The 22158-nt window shown below is 52.0% G+C and overlaps 2 protein-coding genes across 2 annotated transcripts in view; both read left to right on the forward strand.

The window, feature by feature from the left end:
- LOC130374501 (cytochrome c oxidase subunit 7A2, mitochondrial) lies at positions 1-2386 on the forward strand. The gene is made up of 4 exons (XM_056581297.1): positions 1-110; positions 361-450; positions 1081-1165; positions 2135-2386. The coding sequence occupies exons 1-4, from the start codon at positions 93-95 to the stop codon at positions 2188-2190; spliced, it is 249 nt and encodes an 82-aa protein (XP_056437272.1). The 5' UTR covers positions 1-92; the 3' UTR covers positions 2191-2386.
- A 1362-nt stretch (positions 2387-3748) lies between these two features.
- Positions 3749-22158, forward strand: part of col12a1b (collagen, type XII, alpha 1b) — a 175122-nt gene continuing 156712 nt past the window's right edge. The window contains exons 1-13 of the mRNA XM_056581812.1: positions 3749-3988; positions 4734-4835; positions 7562-7678; positions 8091-8234; positions 9356-9415; positions 11608-11871; positions 12224-12388; positions 13424-13597; positions 13929-14219; positions 14629-15231; positions 18138-18416; positions 18848-19126; positions 21026-21298. Coding sequence (XP_056437787.1) covers positions 4760-4835; positions 7562-7678; positions 8091-8234; positions 9356-9415; positions 11608-11871; positions 12224-12388; positions 13424-13597; positions 13929-14219; positions 14629-15231; positions 18138-18416; positions 18848-19126; positions 21026-21298 — 2725 coding nt within the window. The 5' untranslated portion in view covers positions 3749-3988; positions 4734-4759. The remainder of the gene's footprint in view (positions 3989-4733; positions 4836-7561; positions 7679-8090; positions 8235-9355; positions 9416-11607; positions 11872-12223; positions 12389-13423; positions 13598-13928; positions 14220-14628; positions 15232-18137; positions 18417-18847; positions 19127-21025; positions 21299-22158) is intronic.

Consider the following 22158-nt stretch of genomic DNA (forward strand, 5'->3'; position numbering starts at 1 on the left):
AAATTGCTTCATTCTAACTCACGAAGCAGAAGGCGGACGTGCACTCTTGAGTTTCCGGTGCCCTTGTGTAGCGACTTGAACAGACGACCAGGATGTTCAGACATATACTCGTAAGATAACCTCTATATCTCGTTTATATATAGTTCATAACGTGTGTGTATGAAGCAGTGGTGTGGCATTGTGTTTCAAGAACCCCGCGGTGAGGTGGCGCTCAGCGGGAGGTCACTGAGCCTCTCCTCCTGCGGATCGGGTCAGGGACCGGTTCTAGGGCTGATATCCGATATATGTGGAGGTTGAATAAGACGCTCCAGGAGCAGGTCATCGTGGGGTTTATCTTAGTCATGTGTGTCTGGTCCCCAGGCCTTCCAGCACGTGTCCCGGCGGACGGTGGCCAGCACTGCGCGCCGCCAGCTCGACAACAAGGTCCCACAGAACCAGAAGAAGTTCCAGGTGAGATCCCCGTAGATAGGGAGAGAGAACGGTGTGCTGCGTTCAGGACGACTCGGAACTCGGGAAAACACAACCTCCAAGCTGTTTATAATGACCAAGTGGGAATAAATGAAATTAACGCTCAACTCTGAATTCAAGGTCTGAAGCTTTCACTTCAGATCACCGACATGTATTATAACATTTATGGTGGACGTCTTAACGCATCACGTTTTGTGTAATCATGCAATAAGTGTTAAGGTCGTTTATATTTCGCTCTGATTTGATCTCCTATGTTGTTCATATGTTTCCTGAAGCGTCAATTGCTGCTGCGTGTTTTGTTTTTGCGATCAGCAATGATCACAAGTAGCCGAACTTCGTAGAAACGACCGAGTTCCGAGTTGTCACGGCGCGGTGATTGACCCTGATGACGTAAGCGTTTGGTTGGTGGCGCAGGGATGACGCAGTGATGACCTCAGTCAATTAAAAGTCGCCCTCCACTGTACGAGACACTGTACTCCACCGTCAACCCAGTAGCCTCTACTGCCCTTGTTTTGTTCTGGCGCTAAATAACCACGATGCACGATGTACAGTTGGCTGCTGCTGGCTATCTCTAAAGAAATGTCGTTGTGGTTGACCCCCCCCCCCCACCAGGAGGACAATGGCGTCCCCGTCCACCTGAAGGGAGGAACCGCAGATGCCCTCCTGTACAGGACCACCATGGTGCTGACTGTCATGGGTAGGTTGTCTCCTCTTCCGCCTGCGGGACCTCTGAGAGACCAGGACGCGTGTTTACGAATCCTACTGTGGCCACGCCAAAACCCGCCCTACTCGGTCTGTGATTGGCCGGGTTGCATGCAACTCAACTGGACGCTTTAGAACTGTACGGTACCCTCGCTGTGAGCATTCGAGAGCGTCACGAAGGAGTTCTAACCCTAACGGCTAATATCAAGCCAGTAAAAGCGCGGTAGACTCATCCATAGACGGTAGAAACAAAGAGAGGGCTGACGTGTGTGACGGACCAATCAGAAATAGAGGCGGCGTGTCTCTTCGGGCCGTAGAAGGATTCGTAAATTCGTGACCAGCAGGACTTTGTAGAACGTGGATCGTACATAATTCAGTTTGGGTTGGACCGGGCTGTACCTCATCCAAAGGGGTGAGGTTCTGCCACCAGGTGTGAGTGTGATTAGCCGTAACAAACCGTTTGACAATTTGCCTTTCCCTGTGTTTTAGTGACATCGCAAGTTGGGGGGTGGCCAGCTAGATGTATAACGATAGATCAGCCCACCAACCCACCCAGTGGACTGTAGCAAATGTTGCTTATCTATCATCATACATCTAGGTTGACACTCGCACCTGGTGTCATTATATCACCCCTTTAACAGACTCCCTTTATTTAAACAGGCCCTCAAAACACGCTTCTTTAGGATCGCCTTCACCACATTACCTCCTTCCAGTCCTCCTTTTTCTACTTATTAAAAGATTTCATTATGTGTTCACTCCGTAAAGCGTAGAATAAATCAAATGTATTATTTGAACAGTTAAAACAGAGAAAATACTATGTTTATTTCAGAGATGTAAGGCGTTCAACAGAGCTGGCTGTCGCCTTGAGGGGTTGACTCCCCGGTCATTGTGTGAATGTTGGTCCATATTCTACAGAACAGCGCTGTATAAATGCTGCCAATTTACCGTTTCCCGTTGTTTCCAGGCGCGGGCTACGTGGTGTACGAGCTGGTGAAGGCCGCATTCCCAAAGAAGAATTAAAAAGGACTCCTCAATGACCACCACTTAACACAACTTAACAAAACGACCAGATGCAGTTTTAATGTATAACTACGGGTTTGTCTCCCCGGGACCCTCTTTTATGTTCATGGGATCAATATTTATCTGTATCGCTTGGCTTCTAGCTGGGGAACAATAAAGAGATGCCTCATTAGAAAACCTTTGTCTGTCCATCTGAGTCTGGTGCACCACAGGTTTGGAATGTAAACCAACAGTGAAACAGTGGAGGAAGCCCCGACCTCATCCGGGGTACCAACGTGATCCACCAGCACTGGTGTGGGTTACCCTGAAGGTACCAGTAGTTGTTTTGAAATGGGCCAGGAAACCAGTTCTCGTCTTAAATGGCTAACCTAGTCATTTAAGACGACGTAGTTACTAGGCATGTCTACCAGTCCTTGTCTTGAAGGTCTTAACAACACAAAGATGTACCAGTCCTTGTCTTTAATAACAAACTGCACGTCTAGCAGTTCTTAAGTAACAAACTACAGCGTATTTTACCGGTGTTACTGTGGAATACTGAACAATGCAAACACTTTCCAGTATGACGCTTTAGTGTGAACTTCCAGTGATTCGTTTCTTGACTATAGGACAACTCCTCTTCAGATGTCTCTATGAGGAGATAAGTTCCCATGAGGTGGACTTCATCAAATATTTATCTATTACTCATCTCGATTTTGAATTGGGAAAGATCAAATTCACCATGTGACGTCTGCAGGTGAAGTATATTGGTATGGGAATGATTCACTTTAATTGGTTGTACTATGCAAGTGAATATGCATACGGATTACAAACAGATCCTCTGATCAAAGGCATTTCTGTGATTCTTCTACATTGAGGTACAATTTGCATTTATGGAGCCGCTCAAAAGGGATTATGATTCCAGCGCACAAATGTTAGTAATTGATTAACCTGCGACTGGACCTCGCCACTAGAGGGCGCTGTTTCCCTATAAATAACTTGAGTCTCAGGTAGACCTACTGCCTAAATTAATTGCACATGCTGAAACTGTTAGGCTACAGACAGAAGATATTTCATTAACCGATTTAGAGATCTATTTGTTCCGAGTAACGCGTATTTGAAAGACGCACTTGTCTGCTGGTTATTCCACTAAAACAATATTTGATTCCAGGTTGATTTAATCGCCCAGTTGGCAGCAGGCTTCTACCACTGGTTATTTAAATGATTTAAAACAACACATGGATACAAGTATTACTAATTTGATGGAATTAGTCGTATAAGTACCCTTTTAGTAACTTGGGAACGATACAAATCCACAAATCACTCACTGACTGGCTGATATGTCTATGCTCAGTGTATTGGCTGTGGCATACTTTCCATATAATCATAGTTAATAGTGTAACCATTTCCTAGCAGCAGACTCGATCCATCTGCTGTCTTCCCGAGGCAGCCTGGCCCCATCGTCTCCCGGTGGCTCCGAGACACACGGCAGCAACATCACCGCATCGGAATGCGCACAACTATGTAAAAGTTTCCGAAAGGCTCTCCCCGCACTTTGAGGAGTTTCACATCATTTGGCCCGCAGCTCGCATCGTGTCGTAAGAGCCGGGCTCAGCCCCCCGTATTAAGGAGCTCAGTGTGGTTGGTGCGTCCCACTTGCAAGCAGGATAGCGGACGTCCGGGAGCTCACCCAGCCTGGACCATCTAATCCTTCAGTCCTCAACGGGGAGACGGGATCTGACCAGAGGCTTTACGCTGGGCTATTCCTTCATTTGTTTTAATTCTCAAAGCAAGTTTAAGAATATTCACGTTTCATCTGTAGGTCAGTCATGCATGTTTTCTAAATGTTAAGTACTTTTTCAACTTTTTCCTCTTTTTTAATTACGACTCGTTGGGGAATGTTTCGGTTACCAGGGAGGTCAATTGGAAATATTTTCTTCTTATAAAACAAATAACCGTTTTTTAGGACAACGAACCCAATAATCTTTGGCAGACACATGGCCGGTTCTGATGGAAACTTGTCCAAAGCTTTTTTTTTTTTTCGTTCTTGCGCGTAATTACGCACCCATCCAGAGTGCAGTTTTAGGTTCTTCTGGATATTGAGAGACACTTGGTGTTGATAATCCAACTGAAGCCTAATATAGTGTTGATATTGAAATAAGTTTTTTACGAGCGACTTAATCAGCTGAATACCCCTAATCGAGTAGAACTGGGACTGAGCGCAGAGCGCGTCTCCAATCCACGCTGTTCGTTGGAACACCGGCGTTAAATAAATTAACGGGTTTTAACAGTGCTTTAAAAGATTCATACGCACTGAACTGTAATCGTACTGTATCCAGTTGGATTTGTAGTTAATGAGGTAACTGGTTTCCTGGATTAACCCCGTTGGTTCAGTGGATGGAAACTCCTTTTGCCCTCTGCTCTTTCCTATTTTCTTTAACAACGGTGTGTTAACGATGAGGCAGAAAGACTCGCTCCTGTAATGTTTTATAGGCCAGATCTCTCGGTTACTACACGAATCCCGTTATTCCATCGACCGAGGCGCCTGACTGCCGGTTCCTCCCCAGGTAGAGCGCTCTGAGCCGGCTTGAGGATGAGGCTCAGGCTGCTTCTGGCGGCTACCGCCGTGCTGGCGGCCCTGCTCGTCCCCGCGCGCTCCCAAGAAACAGGTAAAGCCACCCAGCGTGGTTCCATCCCTTCACCATGATGACCCTCCACCTTTAATACGTTACCGTTGATGTATGTCCTCTTAGTCGGATTTAAACAAACTGATGTGACCAATGTGTGTATTTGATGTATTATGTATTAATATGACTTCTTCCCCATCTGATGGTTTAATCTATCTGACTCAACGTGATCTCTTATTTAATCCAAAGCAACATTTTGAATAGTGTACCGAACGTGAGTTTCGGGTTCTGGGACGGAACGTCTGTTGATGAGTTTTTTGGTTAACATGAAGTCAGCCTAGTGTGTCTGGGACTAGGTGCATCTGGAACCAGGTGTATCTGGAACCAGGTGTATGTGGGACCAGGTGTATCTGGGACCAGGTGTATCTGGGCCCCAGGGTCCTAACCCAGAAGAAGCCACAGGGCAAGTCTCGTGCGTCATGCAGGGGCTCATGTCTGCCACTAGGAGGCGCCCTTGCTCTCCAGATGTCAGTAGAGGACAAGACGTCAACCGTCTATAGACTTAATCAGCAAACGACATTATACTATAATTTTGTCTTTGGTTAAAATTACATTTATAATGAGGTTTCAACCCTTTTCCTCAATTTAAGATAACGATGTATTGAATTACTTAAAATAAAACATTCGGTGTCTCATGTCAAAGAGATAGCCTTTCTTTCTCATCACCTTTGACCTTTCACGTCAATGCGAGCGCATCGAGTTTGACTGAGTGCGTCGTCTGGACGTGTTGAGACCAGATGGTTTGCAAGCAGCAGAGACCACGTCACGTGACCCTCCCCGGTTCCACCGTCCAGTGACTTCAGACTAAAGTCTGATCTGAGAAGCGCTGTTAAAGCTGAAAAGTCAATCGTCTGTCTGCGTTTTCAAAATGCGTTGGGTTGCGAGTAAACGCCTATGTGTGCGTGTGCGGATTGGCCCTGAGCGCGCTTCACGCAAGCACCTCTCCAAACTGCACGCTGCCGTTATAAAGAACGCGTGTTCCCGTGAGTGTCCTGTCCGTTAGTCTTTGGCTGTTTGAGACCCATTTGGAAAGAGAAGAGAACATCCGGTCCTTGAGTCCAGGTTGGTTGATCCTCGTCTGCTGTCCTGTCCCCCCCCCCCCCCACCGTCCCGCGCCGTCCCCCCCCCCCCCACCCGCACCTGGTCAAGCTCTGCTGACGTCATCTGCGCGCAGGTGTTCCGAGGTCGCAGCTTTACAAAATATTTTACAATGTTATTCTTCTAACATCCCCTACTTTACTATCAGAGTCTAGTCTACTAGAAGTGCATGGTTATCTGTAGGCGTATTTTAGGTATTGTGTCGACTTACTTAACGCATATTCTGTTGTAATAAATATTTTTTAAACTTAGACTGTATTAACAATAAAAAAATAATATAATATATAATACATTTATTTACCTTCTCTTCTGAGACAATATCAGAGATGTGTGCTAAACACCTACACAGGCCTATCTACACCAGATCAGTTGCTATGATTGTGCAGCTTTCTACACTAGAGACCCCTTTACACACAGAAGAATATCATTTTAAAATATTTTATTAATTATATGGTCCACTGTGTACATGGAAACCTTAACCCCCCCCCCCCCCCCCCCCCCCCGAAGTTGTTGAGCACAACTTTTCATGTACAAGTGCCTGTAATTGGAGGTCCAAACCCCTGGTCCTCGTGTGTTGTGTTGAAGTGTGTGTATCTCTGTCCATCGTGTGCGCGTCGTTCCTGACCGCCCTGTCGTCCGCTGGTTCTTAACCTATGGTCTGGTTCTTAACCTATGGTCTGGTTCTTAACCTACGGTCTGGTTCTCAACCTATGGTCTGGTTCTTAACCTATGGTCTGGTTCTTAACCTATGGTCTGGTTCTTAACCTATGGTCTGGTTCTTAACCTACGGTCTGGTTCTCAACCTATGGTCTGGTTCTTAACCTATGGTCTGGTTCTTAACCTATGGTCTGGTTCTTAACCTACAGCGGTTCTTAAACTATTAACTGGCGTCAATCCACATTGACTTGGGGACCAGCTCCAAAGTAGGAACCAGTTTGGCTCCTATTTTGACATAGTTTCAAGAACCGCTGATGTGGAGCGTTTGATAAAAAACACTTTTGGGAAAAGATGGCCACGACTCCGAGGCGCTGGCCCGTCTTTTGTCAGGTTTGCGATGGATCGATAGAGGCCGTCCGGTCATCCATTGTATAACCGTTGCGACCGGGTGCTGCTTGTCAATCCAGGGTGTGGATTGAGGTCATGGACGCTGGAGCCTCAGTGGATCCATGGTGTTGGTCGGGGTGGCTCCCCCGAGCTCCCGATCCTCCGGCCAAAACAATGTTTCCCGAGCGGCTGGAGATTATTGTCTTATCTCTGTTGTTGTGTCCCCTCCAACGCCCCAGCCTTTGGGCCAGGCAGTGTTGTTTCTCACTCTCCGCTGTGTTGCTTGAGCTGCCGGTTGAGCGGCTCAAACGGACGTCATTTTTCCTCCAAAATGGCGTCCCCACTCTGTTTGTTCCTTGTTATGTTGTTGTGGTGCTGTTGTTGTTGTTGTTGTTTTGTGCCGACAGTAAGCTAGCTAGCTTCGTTCTCCTGAAGTGTTTACTGTTGGAGACCTCTTCTTCCTCTTCCTCTTCCTCCTCTCTCTCACCCCCTCATCTTCTCACATTGAATACACTCCGAGTGAATCGGAGTGGTGTGGTTAACTTGGTGGACGTGTTCTCTTCCAGTCGACCCCCCGTCGGAATTGAAGTTTAAGATTTTAAATGAGAACACGGTGCAGATGACGTGGGTGAGCCCATTCGCTTACATAGACGGCTACAGGATCCAGGTCACCTCCGACACAGGTGAGACCCCCCCCCTCACGGACCCCGACATTACAGAGTCGTTCATCATGAAACCCCTCCCTCACCGCCGACCAAGGCCACGCCCTCGGCCACGCCCTCGGCCACGCCTGGTCGTTATTCCCAAACTTCTGATAGAGACAGGATCATATACATATATGATCCTGCCTCTATCAAAAGTCTGCCTGTATATATTATACAAATATAGAATGATTCCGGGCGATGGGGTATAATGACTAGCTTATCATCGTGCAACAGGGGGTTGCACGATGTGTTATAAATTTCAATCGATACCAAGATTAGTTAATAAAAGTAAATGAGTTTACTTCTACATAACATGAGATTGATACATGTTGGACTGTCTAACGTGTAACTCGTGTAACTCTAACCCCTCTGTTCATCCCCCCCCTCCCAGAGGAACTAGTTAAACAGTTCGAGCTGCCCGCCTCGGCCACTAAGACCTCCATCACGGAGCTGATCCCAGACGTGGACTACACCGTCATCATCTCCTCGTACGAGGGCGCCCGAGAAAGTCTTCCCCTCACCGGGCGTCTCACAAGTGAGTCCCCCTTCGGCTGGTCCTCTCCTCAACCCCTACACCCCCTTACACACTTATTGTATGTTGTACTTCCTGGCACTTAACTTACACACTTATTGTACACCGTACGTCCTGGCACTTAACTTACACACTTATTGTATGCCGTACGTCCTAGATATCTCTGTTGTCTACGGGGAATGGGTTAACCTAGCGATTGTTAGTGCTTGGCACTTGGTTCTATGAACATCCTTACTTTACCAACAGACATATATGGTTGTTTCTCCTTCTTCTGACAAATGTGCTAATTGTAAGTCGCTTTGGTTGATATGGCTGTTAAATGTCCTAAGTGTAAATGTTAATGTAAATAGAGTTTTTGAAAACCAGGTGAAAAAAAAAAACCGCTCTGAAAAAATGACGCATTTCAGAAAAGAACAGGATGTGTGGGGGCGGGACCAAAGGAAAGCGTAGGAGGGCTGTGATTGGCTCCTTCAGGGGTATCCTCATTACACTGTCGCTAGTTCTGGAAAAAGTTTAGCCCGCCCACTCCGTCTTGGGTGAGCCAATCACCAAGCTCCTCTTCTAAACCCTTCTGACCAATGAGCAGTCGGACGGGTTATGCAACGTGTTGGCGTGGTGTTTTTGTTAATAAACAGCCGTTTCACCGCAGCCTCCGGCCAGAGGCTCGGCAGCTCTGGCCGGCAACGACGTGATGTCAAACGCAATAAACAGACACTTCTGTTGATGACTTCATCGGGGGTAGCTGCCCGTTGCTAAGGAACCACGTTGTTGTGGGTGACTTACACCCCATAATAGTAGCAGCTCTTTGTGGGTTAGTCTGAAGTCATGTGGATGAATTGCTGATTATACAACATTATATATAATAAGGATTTACATGAACGGGAAAGAGCTCCGATAGACAAGACGATGACGTCCGGGTAGTGAACCGGCGACTCTTTGGGTGACAGAACAGTCTCTCTCTGCTCCTCTCTCCCAGTTCAGTCTCTCTCTGCTCCTCTCTCCCAGTTCAGTCTCTCTCTGCTCCTCTCTCCCCAGTTCAGTCTCTCTCTGCTCCTCTCTCCCCAGTTCAGTCTCTCTCTGCTCCTCTCTCCCCAGTTCAGTCTCTCTCTGCTCCTCTCTCCCAGTTCAGTCGAGTGGAGCCACTGGTGGACCCCCGAGGAAACCCAAGCCCAGCGCCGGCCCCAGTAAGTAACGCTGGCTTTCTGTTTCTCAGAGGTGTCGTTCCTCCCAACGTAGTCCAGAGTCCTCACGGTGCCGGGTTTGATCCATCCAGAGACCCTCTGGGTTACAGTTGGGTCAGCTCCATCCATTCTTACACCACCCTGTAGGACGGCCAAGAGATAACACCATAGAATCCATAGAAACGCTCTAGTCGGGGCTCTGGGTGGCTCCATCTGGAGCACTTCCTGCCACGGAGGTCTAGGCTCTACTTCCTGCTTGTGCCAGCCCCAAGAGGGGTTTGCACATGCTCGGTGCGTGTGAGTTTGTGTGTATGTTTGTGTCGCTCTCTGTCTGTCTTTGTGGGCGTATGTGGTTGTGTGTGTGTGCGTGCCTGTGTGTGTGTGTGTGTGTGTGTGTGTGTGTGTGCGCGCGTGTGTGCGTGTGTGCGTGCGTGCGTGCGTGCGTAGGCGTGTGTGTGTTTGCCTGCTTGTGTGTGCGTGTGTGCTTGCATGCGTGTGTGTGTGTGTGTGTGTGTGTGTGTTTGTGTGTGGGATCTCCGCGGGGGGTCCATCCTTCTGGTCCCGGGCCCCCGGTCTGCGGAGCTGGGCGGAGCCGGCCCTGGAGCGCTCAGAGAATTGGAAACTATTACCGATGGTGATTTACTAGAGCAGAGTTATGTGCTGCTTTTTCCTTCGTGTCACGGCCCTGGAAAGTAGGACGGAAAAACCAAGTGCAGTCATGTGGTCGAGAACAGAGTAGAGTACGGTTCTACTGCTCTGATACAAACAAAGAGTAGAGTACGATTCTACTGCTCTGATACATGAGGAACACACAGAGTAGAGTACGATTTTACTGCTCTGATACATGAGGAACACACAGAGTAGAGTACGATTCTACTGCTCTGATACAAACAAAGAGTAGAGTACGATTCTACTGCTCTGATACATGAGGAACACACAGAGTAGAGTACGATTCTACTGCTCTGATACCAACAGAACAGAGTAGAGTAGGATTCTACTGCCCGAACACAATAAGGAACAGAACAGAGTAGAGTATGATTCTACTGCTGTAGACCATGAGCAACAGAACAACCACATCAACAGATGAGGTCTACAGCAGGAGGGGAGACTAGAATGGCAGCACTTACTCCAACGGCCGGGAGAAGCCTGTGGGCTCTAAGGGGCTGGGCGGTTTTCCGTCGGAACGGTACAGATGTCTCCCGTTGTAAGTGGAATTCCTCTGAGTGCCAGTGGGCCGGGGTCAGACTGGCGGCCCCCTGCTGTCCTTTGAGGCCGGAGAATGTGTAGGTGAGGCGAGGCCACGCCCAGGGGATGAACACCAGGCTTATAATAGGCTCATAATTCATTGCTAGACTGTCACTCAAACATGCGCCAGTCGCCTCACACTGGGCTTGTGGGGAGGTTGATTGTGTGCGGAACAAGAATGACGTAATTGTGATAAGCAGAGAATCGCTGAAGCAGAAGAGAGCATCTCATAGAAACAGACGCTATAAGATATAAGATGCAGTCTTAATTCGACCAGTTGTTTGTCTTTGGACGGTTGAAACCGCAACCATGTTTTGGGGAGATGTTTACAGGAATTTACAAATCAGTCAAGCTGTTCCCTAAGGTCCAGAGCGGCTCTCTGGGTCCCTGAGCGAGATGACCCCTCTGTCCCGCGTCCCCCCGGCCATGCGTTCATCTCCACGCCTCCGGACCCCTTCGCTGGGTGGTTAGAGAGCAGAGATGCAGAGATTAAGTGACGACCCTCCCAGTCATTATCCTCCCGGTCATTATCCTCCCAGCTCATTAGAACCCCCGCCCTTTAGCCTCGTTTAGTAATGCCTTCTGGCCGCGTCGGCCCCTCGGTAGGCTTCAGGGCGGGGCTAGAGCACTGCAGGCTCCGCTGGCTCCACTTGTGACAATCAGATCGTGGGAGGGGGGGGGGGGGGTGCTGGCATATCTGGCAACCCAAAACGGCCAGTAGTCTTTGGCTCATGCAACAGCATGACTTCATCCATACTCACATCTTACCCTTTGTGTTTCTAAACCATAGCTTCACGCTGTCCCCCACAGCCTCCTCTTTCATGTGACACAAGTTAGAAGGGTTTAAGGGCATAAATACGGGTTCGGATTTCTGTTTCTTCTTGGATCCGGTCCCCATTTATTTCCATTCTCCCGTCTTCACTCCAAACCTTGATTTTCTTTTTACCCAGAATGCTCAGTGAGCGCCGTGGCCGACGTGGTGTTCGTGGTGGACGGCTCGGGGAGCGTGGGCCAGGAGAACTTCAAACACCTCCGCAGCGTCATGGCAACGGTGGCCGGGGCGTTCGAGATTGGCGCCGACAAGACCCGTGTGGCCGTGGTCCAGTACAGCGACGAGGTGGGACCCCAGTTCCCCCTGAGGCAGCACCTGAGCCGCGGGGAGCTCGTCAGGGCCATCAACTCGATGCCCTTCAAGGGCGGGAAAGCCATGACAGGTAACAGCGCCCCCTAGGGCCCGGGAGGGGGAGGGTACTGCGGTCAGGACACTGAATATGTGGATGGACAGTGAGTAGGCTCCACTTTTGCTCTCTGGACTTGTACATATGTACATATACATATACAAACAAACCCGTTTCTTAAACAAAATAAAAGAGTTATGTTTAAGAATAAGTGGACAGAATAATCACTAAGACCTGTTTAGTGATTATCGTAGACGCATGCATCAACCTCTCATCCACTCTCCTCCAAGTCCTCCGATCAGTGGAGAGCCGGTTCTCCGCTCCGTGGAGAGCCGGGTTCCGCGGTCGGTGGAGTTCCTCAGGGTAACGCCCGCTCCCCTCTGTGCAGGCGCGGCGCTGGACTACGTCCTGGAGCACAGCTTCAGCGAGGCGGGCGGCGCCAGGCCCGGGTTCCCCAAGGTGGCGGTGGTCATCAGCGCGTCCAAGTCCCAGGACTCGGTGGAGGTCCAGGCCAGACGGCTGCGCGGCGCAGGGGTGGAGGTCTTCGTCCTGGGTGAGCTCCGTCACCAGAGAGAGAGAGAGTGGACCGGAGCTCTGGTCCGGTCACCTCATGATCAGGGCTTATCAAAATACAAGCCATCGTTTCTTGGGACGGGCGTCTGCCCGTCCCAAGAAACGATGGCTTGTATTTTGATAAGCCCTGATCACAGACACCCTCTCCAGGGCTTGTCCGTTACACTTGGGGTGAGGTAGGGGTCTGTAGAATATGGGATTCTTTTTTGAATATGGGGGTGTTCAGGGTCTCGCCCCCCCTTCAGAGGGCTGAGGGGGAGCCGGTTGTCGGTAGAATATGGGATTCTATAGACCCCCCCCCCCTCCCCCTCAGCCCTCTGAAGGGGGGAGACCCTGAACACCCCCAGCCCCGAGGAGAGATCATTGAGGCGGAATTTAACTATCTACTAAAGTACTTCTTTATATGAGCTACCTGGGACCTTATGTAGGCCGGCTGCCAGCCGAGCGGTCGTGAAAACTTGTTTGTTTCGGGTAAAGTGCCGCAGAACGGCACTCAGCAGCCCATAATAAAACGCACCTAAGTGGAACCATATTGAATCAGTCCGCTGGAAACATAACTTTAGTCCTGCTTTATTCATCTCCAGTGGCACCGAAAGTGTACCCAGTAGTTAACGCCTCAGTGGCCGCACCGCCGCTGAACTCAAGCCCAAGAAACACAAGCTGTAGGTTCACACCTTCCACACAGCTGGTACCTTCTAACTCCGCCGACGTGGAAAACACTCCGTTTTTGCGATCGTCTGGGGCCAGAGAAAACTCCCATCCCCGCTCTGCCTTGACACCTCCCAACACCTCCAGGGCTCCGGGTGGGTAGGGGCCATCACTGCCTAGGGGCCCTGGGTGTCTCGGGGGCCCTGGGTGCCGCGGGGCCGTCGCTGTCCCGCTCTGCCCCAGCACATGTCCTCCTGGGCGGGGCGGGGGCAGATCTGGAAGTGGGATGCCTTCCTTGTTCCTATTAGATGGGACTTCAAGGCGTACCTCGTACTAAGATGTTTTTTTGATCTGTTTTCTCTTCCAGGGATCAAAGAGGCAGACGCGGAGGAGATGACGCTAATGGCTTCCACCCCGCACAGCACCCACGTCTACTCCGTGCTCGACTTTGAGCAGATCAAGAGGGTCCACAAAGCGCTCGTTACCCAAGTGTGCGCCGGCGTGGACGACCAGCTCAGCTCCCTCGTCAGCGGCGAGGAAGGTAAGAGAAGGGAGCGGGCTCGGGTACATCTGCTTCAGCTTTGCGTGACGGGCTTTAGAAAAAACAAACATGCCTCCAGTTCAAACCCTGATCCGGCTGAGCCTGAGTCATACCTATCGCCGTCTGGCGTGTAGTCTGCTGTCGTTGCTACGTCTGGTGGCCTCGCCGCTCTCCATGTGCGGTCCTGTTTTTCCATGTGTCTTTATTCCTTTATTCCATCCAGAATATACTGTCCGTACATCCCCCCCCCCCCCCCCCACACACACATCATAACATCTCCTGAGCCCCCCGTCCTTGGCAGCTCGGTGTCTGACTCGTGGTTCTTTCCTAGTGGTGGAACCGGCCAACAACCTTCAGGTGCTGGAGTTCGCCTCCAAGTCCATGCGCCTGACGTGGGACCCGTCCTTCGGAGACGTGTCCGGGTACAAGATCCAGGTGGTCCCCATGATGTCCGGGCCCAAGCGCCAGGAGCTGTACGTGAGCCACGCCCAGACCTCCCTACTGGTCCGCGACCTGGCCCCCGACACCGAGTACCAGATCAGCTTGTTCGCCCTCAACGGCCTCACGCCCAGCGAGGCCGTCACCGTCATGGGCAAGACCGAGTCCGTCCAGGTGTCCTTAGGTACGTACGAAGACCCCTGGTCCCTTTAGGGAGCGTCATTCAAAACAAATGTAAACCCCTTATTGGCCGTCATGTAAAACTCCTCTTCCCCCTTAGTGACCTTCGTCTAAGACTTTCCCCTTGGTTACCATCATTTAAAACTCCTCTTTAGGGACCTTCACTTATCAGTACAACTTTGTCCAATCGTTACTCTATGACTCAATCTTCATCGAGTATGTAATATAGGTCTCGCTTTATCTCCTAACGAATCCCCGTTCATACTCCCCATCATGCATCACCGTGTCCTACGGTGGACGCTGTTAGGGTTAGGGTTAGGGTGATGCATGATGGGGGGTATATAACCCTAACCCCACTAACGCCGGGGAGGTGTTACAATCCGTTGACGTGCGGTTTGTCCCCCGTGGCGCAGAGTGCTCCCTGGGCGTGGACGTGCAGGCGGACGTGGTCCTGTTGGTGGACGGCTCCTACAGCATCGGCCTGGCCAACTTCGCCAAGGTGCGCGCCTTCCTGGAGGTGCTGGTGAAGAGCTTCGACATCGGGCCGGGCAAGGTGCAGATCAGCCTGGTGCAGTACAGCCGCGACCCGCACACCGAGTTCCACCTCAACACGCACCACGACCTGGACCGGGTGGTGGCCGCCGTGCGCAGCTTCCCCTACCGCGGCGGCTCCACCAACACGGGCCGCGCCATGACCTACGTCCGGGAGAAGATCTTCCTGCCGACCCGCGGCGCCAGGGCCAGCGTGCCGAGGATCACCATCCTCATCACGGACGGGAAGTCCTCGGACGCCTTCAAGGAGCCGGCCACGCTGCTCCGGAGCGCCGACGTGGAGATCTTCGCGGTGGGCGTGAAGGAGGCGGTGCGGTCGGAGCTGGTGGCCATCGCCAACACGCCGGCCGACACGCACGTGTACACGGTGGACGACTTCGACGCCTTCCAGAGGATCTCCAAGGAGCTCACGCAGGCCATCTGCCTGCGCATCGAGCAGGAGCTGCGCAACATCCAGAAGAGAAGTGAGTCCTGCCATCCGTTGTTGCTGCGACGCTCGGGCTCTTCAAAGTAAAAGCCCTCCCTGGTGTTTCTATGAGCTGATGATGGATATGTAATGTTTTATGGCTGGTGTAATCACATGACAGGCCTTTAACTTCACTTAACTTCTATAACTTGAAGTTATGGTAAGCAGCTTTGATTAACAAGCCAGAGTTAGCGGGATTTGAAACTAGCGGGCTAGCTTTAGAGACAGGTCTGTCTTGCCTTGTCGAAGACTCCGGGGATACATAATGAGTGCATGGGCAGAGAGCAGGCGGGTAGGTAGGGAGACAGACAGGTTGGCCAGTCAACTGTTTAATACGGGCCAAATCAAGGGATTTAATGGATCTTTCTTTTCTTTGTAAGAGCATTTGGTTACTTGAGTGCAACCTCGACACCAATGGCCTGAAATTAGAATGACTAGATCTGACATATTAAGTGATGGCCTTATTTATAGTTGAATAATTCAGAAAACCTCTTATCATTGATTGCTGTTCAATGACGGACTGAAATGTATTTGAGGTCATGTTCCACTAATTGAATAGTTCCCTAAAAGAGGCTGATGACCAGTCAACCCCCCGAGATAAACTGGTCTCAGAGCTCCCAGCCAGCCCTTCCCAGTGAGCGAGAACGGGGAGTGGTACATGTGTTCAAAGTTACTTTTGTGTCGCTTCATCTTAACGCTCGACTCGAAGCCTTTCCTCGTTCCTTTCCTTGGTTTTTCTTCGTGTGTCGTCCATGTGTTCCACATGTGTCCTGTGATCTCCGCGGGCCAGACAGAGGACCGCCTGTGGAAACAAACCTCAAACCGGGTCAAACACCGGCTCCACTGGCTGCTGCTTGTTTTAAACTAGCCCGGAGCCCCGGGTGGGCGGGGTTAAACATACCGCAGAGTTCATTTGGTTCCCACAGATCTTAGATTGGTCCGCAGAACCATTTTGGTCACCTTTTTTCAGTTGGGTTCCAGAGAATTCAGTTGGGTCCCATAAATATCAGTTGTTAGCTGGATTATTTTATCCTATACTATAATATAGGATTATATAATACTGAGATTATTACAGTTTGGGTGGAGGACATCTTCTGAGGAACGGCTCTCACACCCACCCAACCCAGTGTTCCAATTGGTCCCCAGGTCGAGGGACCTCCGTTCCAGACCCTCGCCACTCCCTGTCAATCTCAGCCAAACCCCGCCTTTCCCGAGACTTATGACATCACTCTCGGGACATAATAAATGCGGTCTCCAAGAAAGCGGAGATCTGAGAAAAATGGTGTTCCATTCTTCTCCCCCTTTTTCCATCGGCGTTGGCCCGGCCGTCGTGAGAAAGAGCCCTCGTTTTCCACTAGAGCCTCGTTAGAACACTTAGCACCTAGACCCAGCTCTGTGATCATTGGACGATACCGTCCCCGTCCGTCTGCTCTGAAACGTTTGGACGTCCAACGTCTGGAACGTCTGGACGTGTCAGCGAGGAGCCTCATGAAGCGTCCATGCGGGGCTTGGATCCATTTAAATAAAACGGCTTTGAAACGTTGTCAAAGCGTTGGATTTAAAACAGCAAAGTACTCAGTTTAAACGAGTACCACTTTCTCGTTGGGCTTGCAAAATGTTTTAAGGACCCCACTTTTGACCTGGGCCGTTTCCAGATTAAATCATATACAATTATGTAATATGATATCTCTTATCTCTCCTAAAGGGACTGTGATGGCTCTTCAGTCAGTCCTAATTACAACACTGTCACCACACGATGTCGGTCAAAACACAGCGTATTCCTGGAGACGCTTCCAGTGGTTGGTGTGGTGGGTTTCGGTCTAGAGTCTGGGATCTTCTAGGGTTCCCTCTTGGATCCAGTAGAAGCATTGGGTGGAACCACACAGGAAGCTCCAGACACTGGGATCACTTCACCTCAGCTGCCCGATAGGAGACTCAGGGCTTCTGTGTGGTCAGGACACCATCCACCTCCAACCAGAGCGCAACAACCTCCACCTCCTTTCTCCTCCACCTCCTCCCCTCTCCTCTTAGTATACTCCACCTCCCCCCCTCTCCTGCAGAGTAACCTCCACCTCCCCCCCTCTCCTTCTCCACCTCCCCTCTCCTCCTTGTTAACCTCCACCTCCTCCCTCTCCTCCCTCTCCTCCACCTCCTCCCCTCTCCTCTTAGTAACCTCCTCCTCCACCTCCTCCCCTCTCCTCCTCCTCCTCCTCCTCCCCCCCTCTCCTCCTCCCCTCTCCTCCACCTCCTCCCTCTCATCCCTCTCCTCCACCTCCTCCCCTCTCCTCTTAGTAACCTCCTCCTCCACCTCCTCCCCTCTCCTCCCCTCTCCTCCACCTCCACCCCTCTCCTCCCCCTCCTCCCCTCTCCTCCCCTCTCCTCCACCTCCTCCCCTCTCCTCTTAGTAACCTCCTCCTCCACCTCCTCCCCTCTCCTCTTAGTAACCTCCTCCTCCACCTCCTCCCCTCTCCTCCCCTCTCCTCCTCCTCCCCCCCTCTCCTCCTCCTCTCCTCCTCCTCCTCCACCTCCTCCCCTCTCCTCTTAGTAACCTTGACCTCCTCCTCTCCTCCCCTCTCCTCCACCTCCTCCCCTCTCCTCTCCTCCCCTCTCCTCTCCTCTCCTCCCCTCTCCTCCCCTCTCCTCCCCTCTCCTCCACCTCCTCTCCTCTCCTCCCCTCTCCTCCACCTCCTCCCCTCTCCTCCACCTCCTCCCCTCTCCTCTTAGTAACCTTGACCTCCTCCTCTCCTCCCCTCTCCTCCTCCTCCTCCCCTCTCCTCCTCCTCTCCTCCCCTCTCCTCCACCTCCTCCCCTCTCCTCTTAGTAACCTCGACCTCCTCCTCTCCTCCCCTCTCCTCCACCTCCTCTCCTCTTAGTAACCTCGACCTCCTCCTCCCCCCCCTCCAGAGCTGCTGCCCCCCCGGTCCCTGTCCTTCTCCGAGGTGGGCTCCAGGAGCTTCCGGGCCTCGTGGGCCACGGACACGCCCAGCGTCCAGTCCTACCTGGTCCAGTTCCGGCCCGCCGACGACACCGACGGCCACTTCGTGTCGGTGTCCGTCCCGGGGGACACCCTGACCAGCCTGCTCCCACACCTCAGCCCCGCCACCCGCTACGAGGTCCACGTCCTGGCGCAGTACGACCAGGGCGACAGCTTCCCCGTGTCGGAGTACGAGACCACACTGGAAGGTCAGTGGGACGCCCGAGAACCTGCTTCACCGGCCCCCGGGTCTCCGTCACCGCCAGGGGTCCACCACCTCTCGAGTCGTGGCGAACGCTAGAAATTACTGGATCTGGTTAGATGAACCGAGCTGCCCTGACGGAGCACAAAGAGTCAGGGGACTCTCATTCCACAGATAATCCTGATTCTAATAGGAAGCAGAATTCCATCGTAATACTGCTCCATAATTCACCCCTTATTCCTAAATCCTGCTCCCTAATTCATTCCCGCTCCCTAATTCATCCCCAATTCCTAATCCCTGCTCGCTAATTCCTAATCCCTGCTCCCTTATCCCTAACTCCTGCTACATAATTCCTTCCTAATGAATGTCCTGCTCCCTAACGCTGCTTCCTCCTTCCTGTCTCCTCCCTCCTCCTCCTCCTTCTCCCTCGTGTCCCAGAACAAGGACCGGTCCGCGGGCTGCGGGTCTCCGAGGAGACGATGGACAGCTTCCGGGTGTCATGGTTACCGGCGCCGGGCGCGGTGCTCCGCTACCGGCTGTCCTACGAGCCGACGCGGGGGGACAACGCCCGCCTGGAGACCACCGTACCCAGGGGGGGCGAGACCACCAGCGTGCTGCAGCGCCTTCTGCCACGGACCACCTACCGCGTGACGGTGACCCCCGAGTACGCTGCCGGGGACGGGCCGGAGGGGCAGACCCAGGGGACCACCAAGGAGGGTGAGGACCCCCCGCTGAGTCGCTGTGAACGAATGAATCCACCATCAGGGGAGCGCCGCTGTCCGGGGTCACGCGCTGTCCGGGGTCACCGCGCTGTCCGGGGTCACCGCGCTGTCCGGGGTCACCGCGCTGCCCGGGGTCACCGCGCTGCCCGGGGTCACCGCGCTGTCCGGGGTCACCGCGCTGTCCGGGGTCACCGCGCTGCCCGGGGTCACCGCGCTGCCCGGGGTCACCGCGCTGTCCGGGGTCACCGCGCTGTCCGGGGTCACCGCGCTGCCCGGGGTCACCGCGCTGTCCGGGGTCACCGCGCTCTGATCCCAGCACGCTGCGGCCCCAGACGAGGCCAGCTGGGAAGAGAAAAGGGAAAACAATTAGGAACACGCCCGGCTGCATGCATGAATGAAGCTGGGGGGGGGGGCCGTCTGAACCTGTCTTTTTAAAGAGGCAGCGATTTACATCCTCAATGCCAGACTGAGTCTTGACTGAGCCCCGACTGAGTCTTGATAGAGTTCTACTCCTGACTCAGTCCTGAATGAATCCTAGTCCTGACTGAGTCCTGACTAAGTCTTTACTGACTGAGTCCTGACTGAGTCCTGACTAAGTCTTTACTGACTGAGTCCTGACTAAGTCTTTACTGACTGAATCCTGACTAAGTCTTTACTGACTGAGTCCTGACTAAGTCTTTACTGACTGAGTCCTGATAGAGTCCTTCTCCTGACTCAGTCTTGACTGAATCTTAGTCCTTACTGAGTCCTGACTAAGTCTTTACTGACTGAGTCCTGACTGAGTCCTGACTGAGTCCTGACTAAGTCTTTACTGACTGAGTCCTGACTGAAGCTCAGTACTTCAGCCTGTCATGAAGACACTCCTGATCCAAGCCATGGATTTTCCTGGATTATCTTTAAGAATAACATTCTTGTTGTTAATATATTTCCCTGCTCGAGCAGAGGAACGTATCCTCTGCGGTCCTTTGATCCGCCACGCAGCTGCCTGTCAGATGAGACCGGCTTTTCCCTTTTTTTTTTGTGGGGCCCGACTTTTCCCTGACAATGTTGTTTCCATCCTAATGTTTACTGTGCCATGACGCCACCGCTAAGGTATGTATAGCTGCCACACCGCAGGGTGCGCAGGTCTTTAGCTCGCAGGCTTTCCACGCCGCCTCCCCGCTGCCACCGCAGAGCGGCGGTAATATTAGCTACTGGGAATTATTTGGCTTGGCCGCATTCACGTCTGAGTTTACTAAGACGTCTACTGCTCATACTTTGAAGGGGGAAAGAAAGAGCATGTTTCCAACCGAAGCCCGTTCAACGGTCTGCCTGTCAGCGTTGAGGTCGGGGAGGTCTTCTGAATTTCATTAAGAAAAATGGAACAGCGCTGATTTCATGCGGTGGGACTGCTGGTTCAGCAGGATCCACCAGAGCTATCGAGAACGATCTAGAACCTCAGTGGTTTGCTCAAAGGCTCCTGGGAAAGGGAACGGAGTCCGACCTGATAATGCCTCTCCTTCCATTCATCACACTTGTCACTTAGCAGGCTAAGATTAGGCTAAGATAAGGCTTCATCAGTCCCAGGTGGGGAACCTGGTGTTTTGAGTAGGAACTGAGACCGCCCCAAACAGTGTCCTCACCGCGTCACAGCTAATCAGAATAAGCAGTAACATAAAATGTTTTACCAGAGGTGTTTTTTTAATTTTATTTGAGCTACTTCAATCCTTCCCCTCAAGGGGCAGAAATGTATATATATATAGTTCTGTTGCACCTAAAGGGACAACCGTCCACGTTGTTTTCAGGCAGAAACGCAATCTCCTGTCAGTCACTTTGAGTGACATCACCGGGGACACGACATCATACTCATCCCCCCCTCCCCGCTCTGCCCCCCCCCCCCCCCCCCCCCCCCCAGCCAGAGGCCCCCCCCGGGACCTGCGGGTGTCCGACGAGACGGCGACCACCATGAGGCTGGGCTGGGCCCCGGCGCCGGGGAGCGTGGCCCAGTACCGGGTGTCCTTCCGGCCGCTGGCGGGGGGCCCCCGCAAGGAGGTGTCGGTGAAGGGCGAGAACACGGGCCTGGTCCTCAAGAACCTGCAGCCCGGGACGCAGTACGAGCTGTCGGTCCGTGCCCGCTACCGCGCGGGCCTGGGAGACCCCCTGGAGGGCAGCGGGACCACCCTGCCAGGTAGGCGGGGTCTGGGTCTGGATGAGGGGGATGAGGAGACCAGTGCGTTCATCCTCACACCGTGTTTCACCCCTCAGTGACCTTTACTCAACCATGATGTCGTTCACTAAAGCAAACCCAAGAGAGTGTTCTGAGGACCTGCTGGTCTGCTCGCAGTAGTTGGCCGTCGCTGATGCGGAGGTGTGCTCACTTTGTTTAAAATGACTGACGTAGACTCCTGCCGATACCGTACATGAGCTCCAGCCTTCCCTACATAGAGCCCACCCCCTTCCCTGGCCCCATCCCTCCCACACACCAGATGAAACCAGATATAACCTGACGCCTGGGCTCTGTGTTTATTGACCAATGTTAAACCATCACAGTTTATCAGGGCTGCATACCAAAGCTGATGTTTAATGTTACTCGGTGGTTGAAGTGAGTTTATGTACTGTGTTATATCGTCTGGAACAGACCCAAGCAAGAAGCAGAGTCCTCGTGTCAGAGGGCCGTAAATATTACATTAGGTTGTTTAAAAAGCCAACCGTTTCTTTGGAGGATTTTGAGGGATAGCAACGGTTAGCGGTTAAAGAGGCAGATTAGGGAGACAGAGAGGGAGGGGTCCAGACATAAAGAGCGAGTGAGATGAAGGTGAGCACAGCAGGCGGAGAGAGATAAGATTGAGGGGGAGAGTGTGTGTTTAGAGAGGGAGACAGAGAGTGTGTTTGGGAAGCGGAGGGAGAGTAGGGTTTCAACAGAGCTCAAGAGTCGTGAGAGTGATTGTGTTCTAGACTCAGGGTCAAACTGTTTCACCCCCTGACTCTTGGTAGAGAGCCTCTCCTCCCACTTAGCCCACAGCCCAGACATTTATTTAGGAAATATTT

This window comes from Gadus chalcogrammus, chromosome 21 (genome assembly GCF_026213295.1).
Source record: "Gadus chalcogrammus isolate NIFS_2021 chromosome 21, NIFS_Gcha_1.0, whole genome shotgun sequence".
NCBI classification, from domain to species: Eukaryota; Metazoa; Chordata; class Actinopteri; order Gadiformes; family Gadidae; genus Gadus; species Gadus chalcogrammus.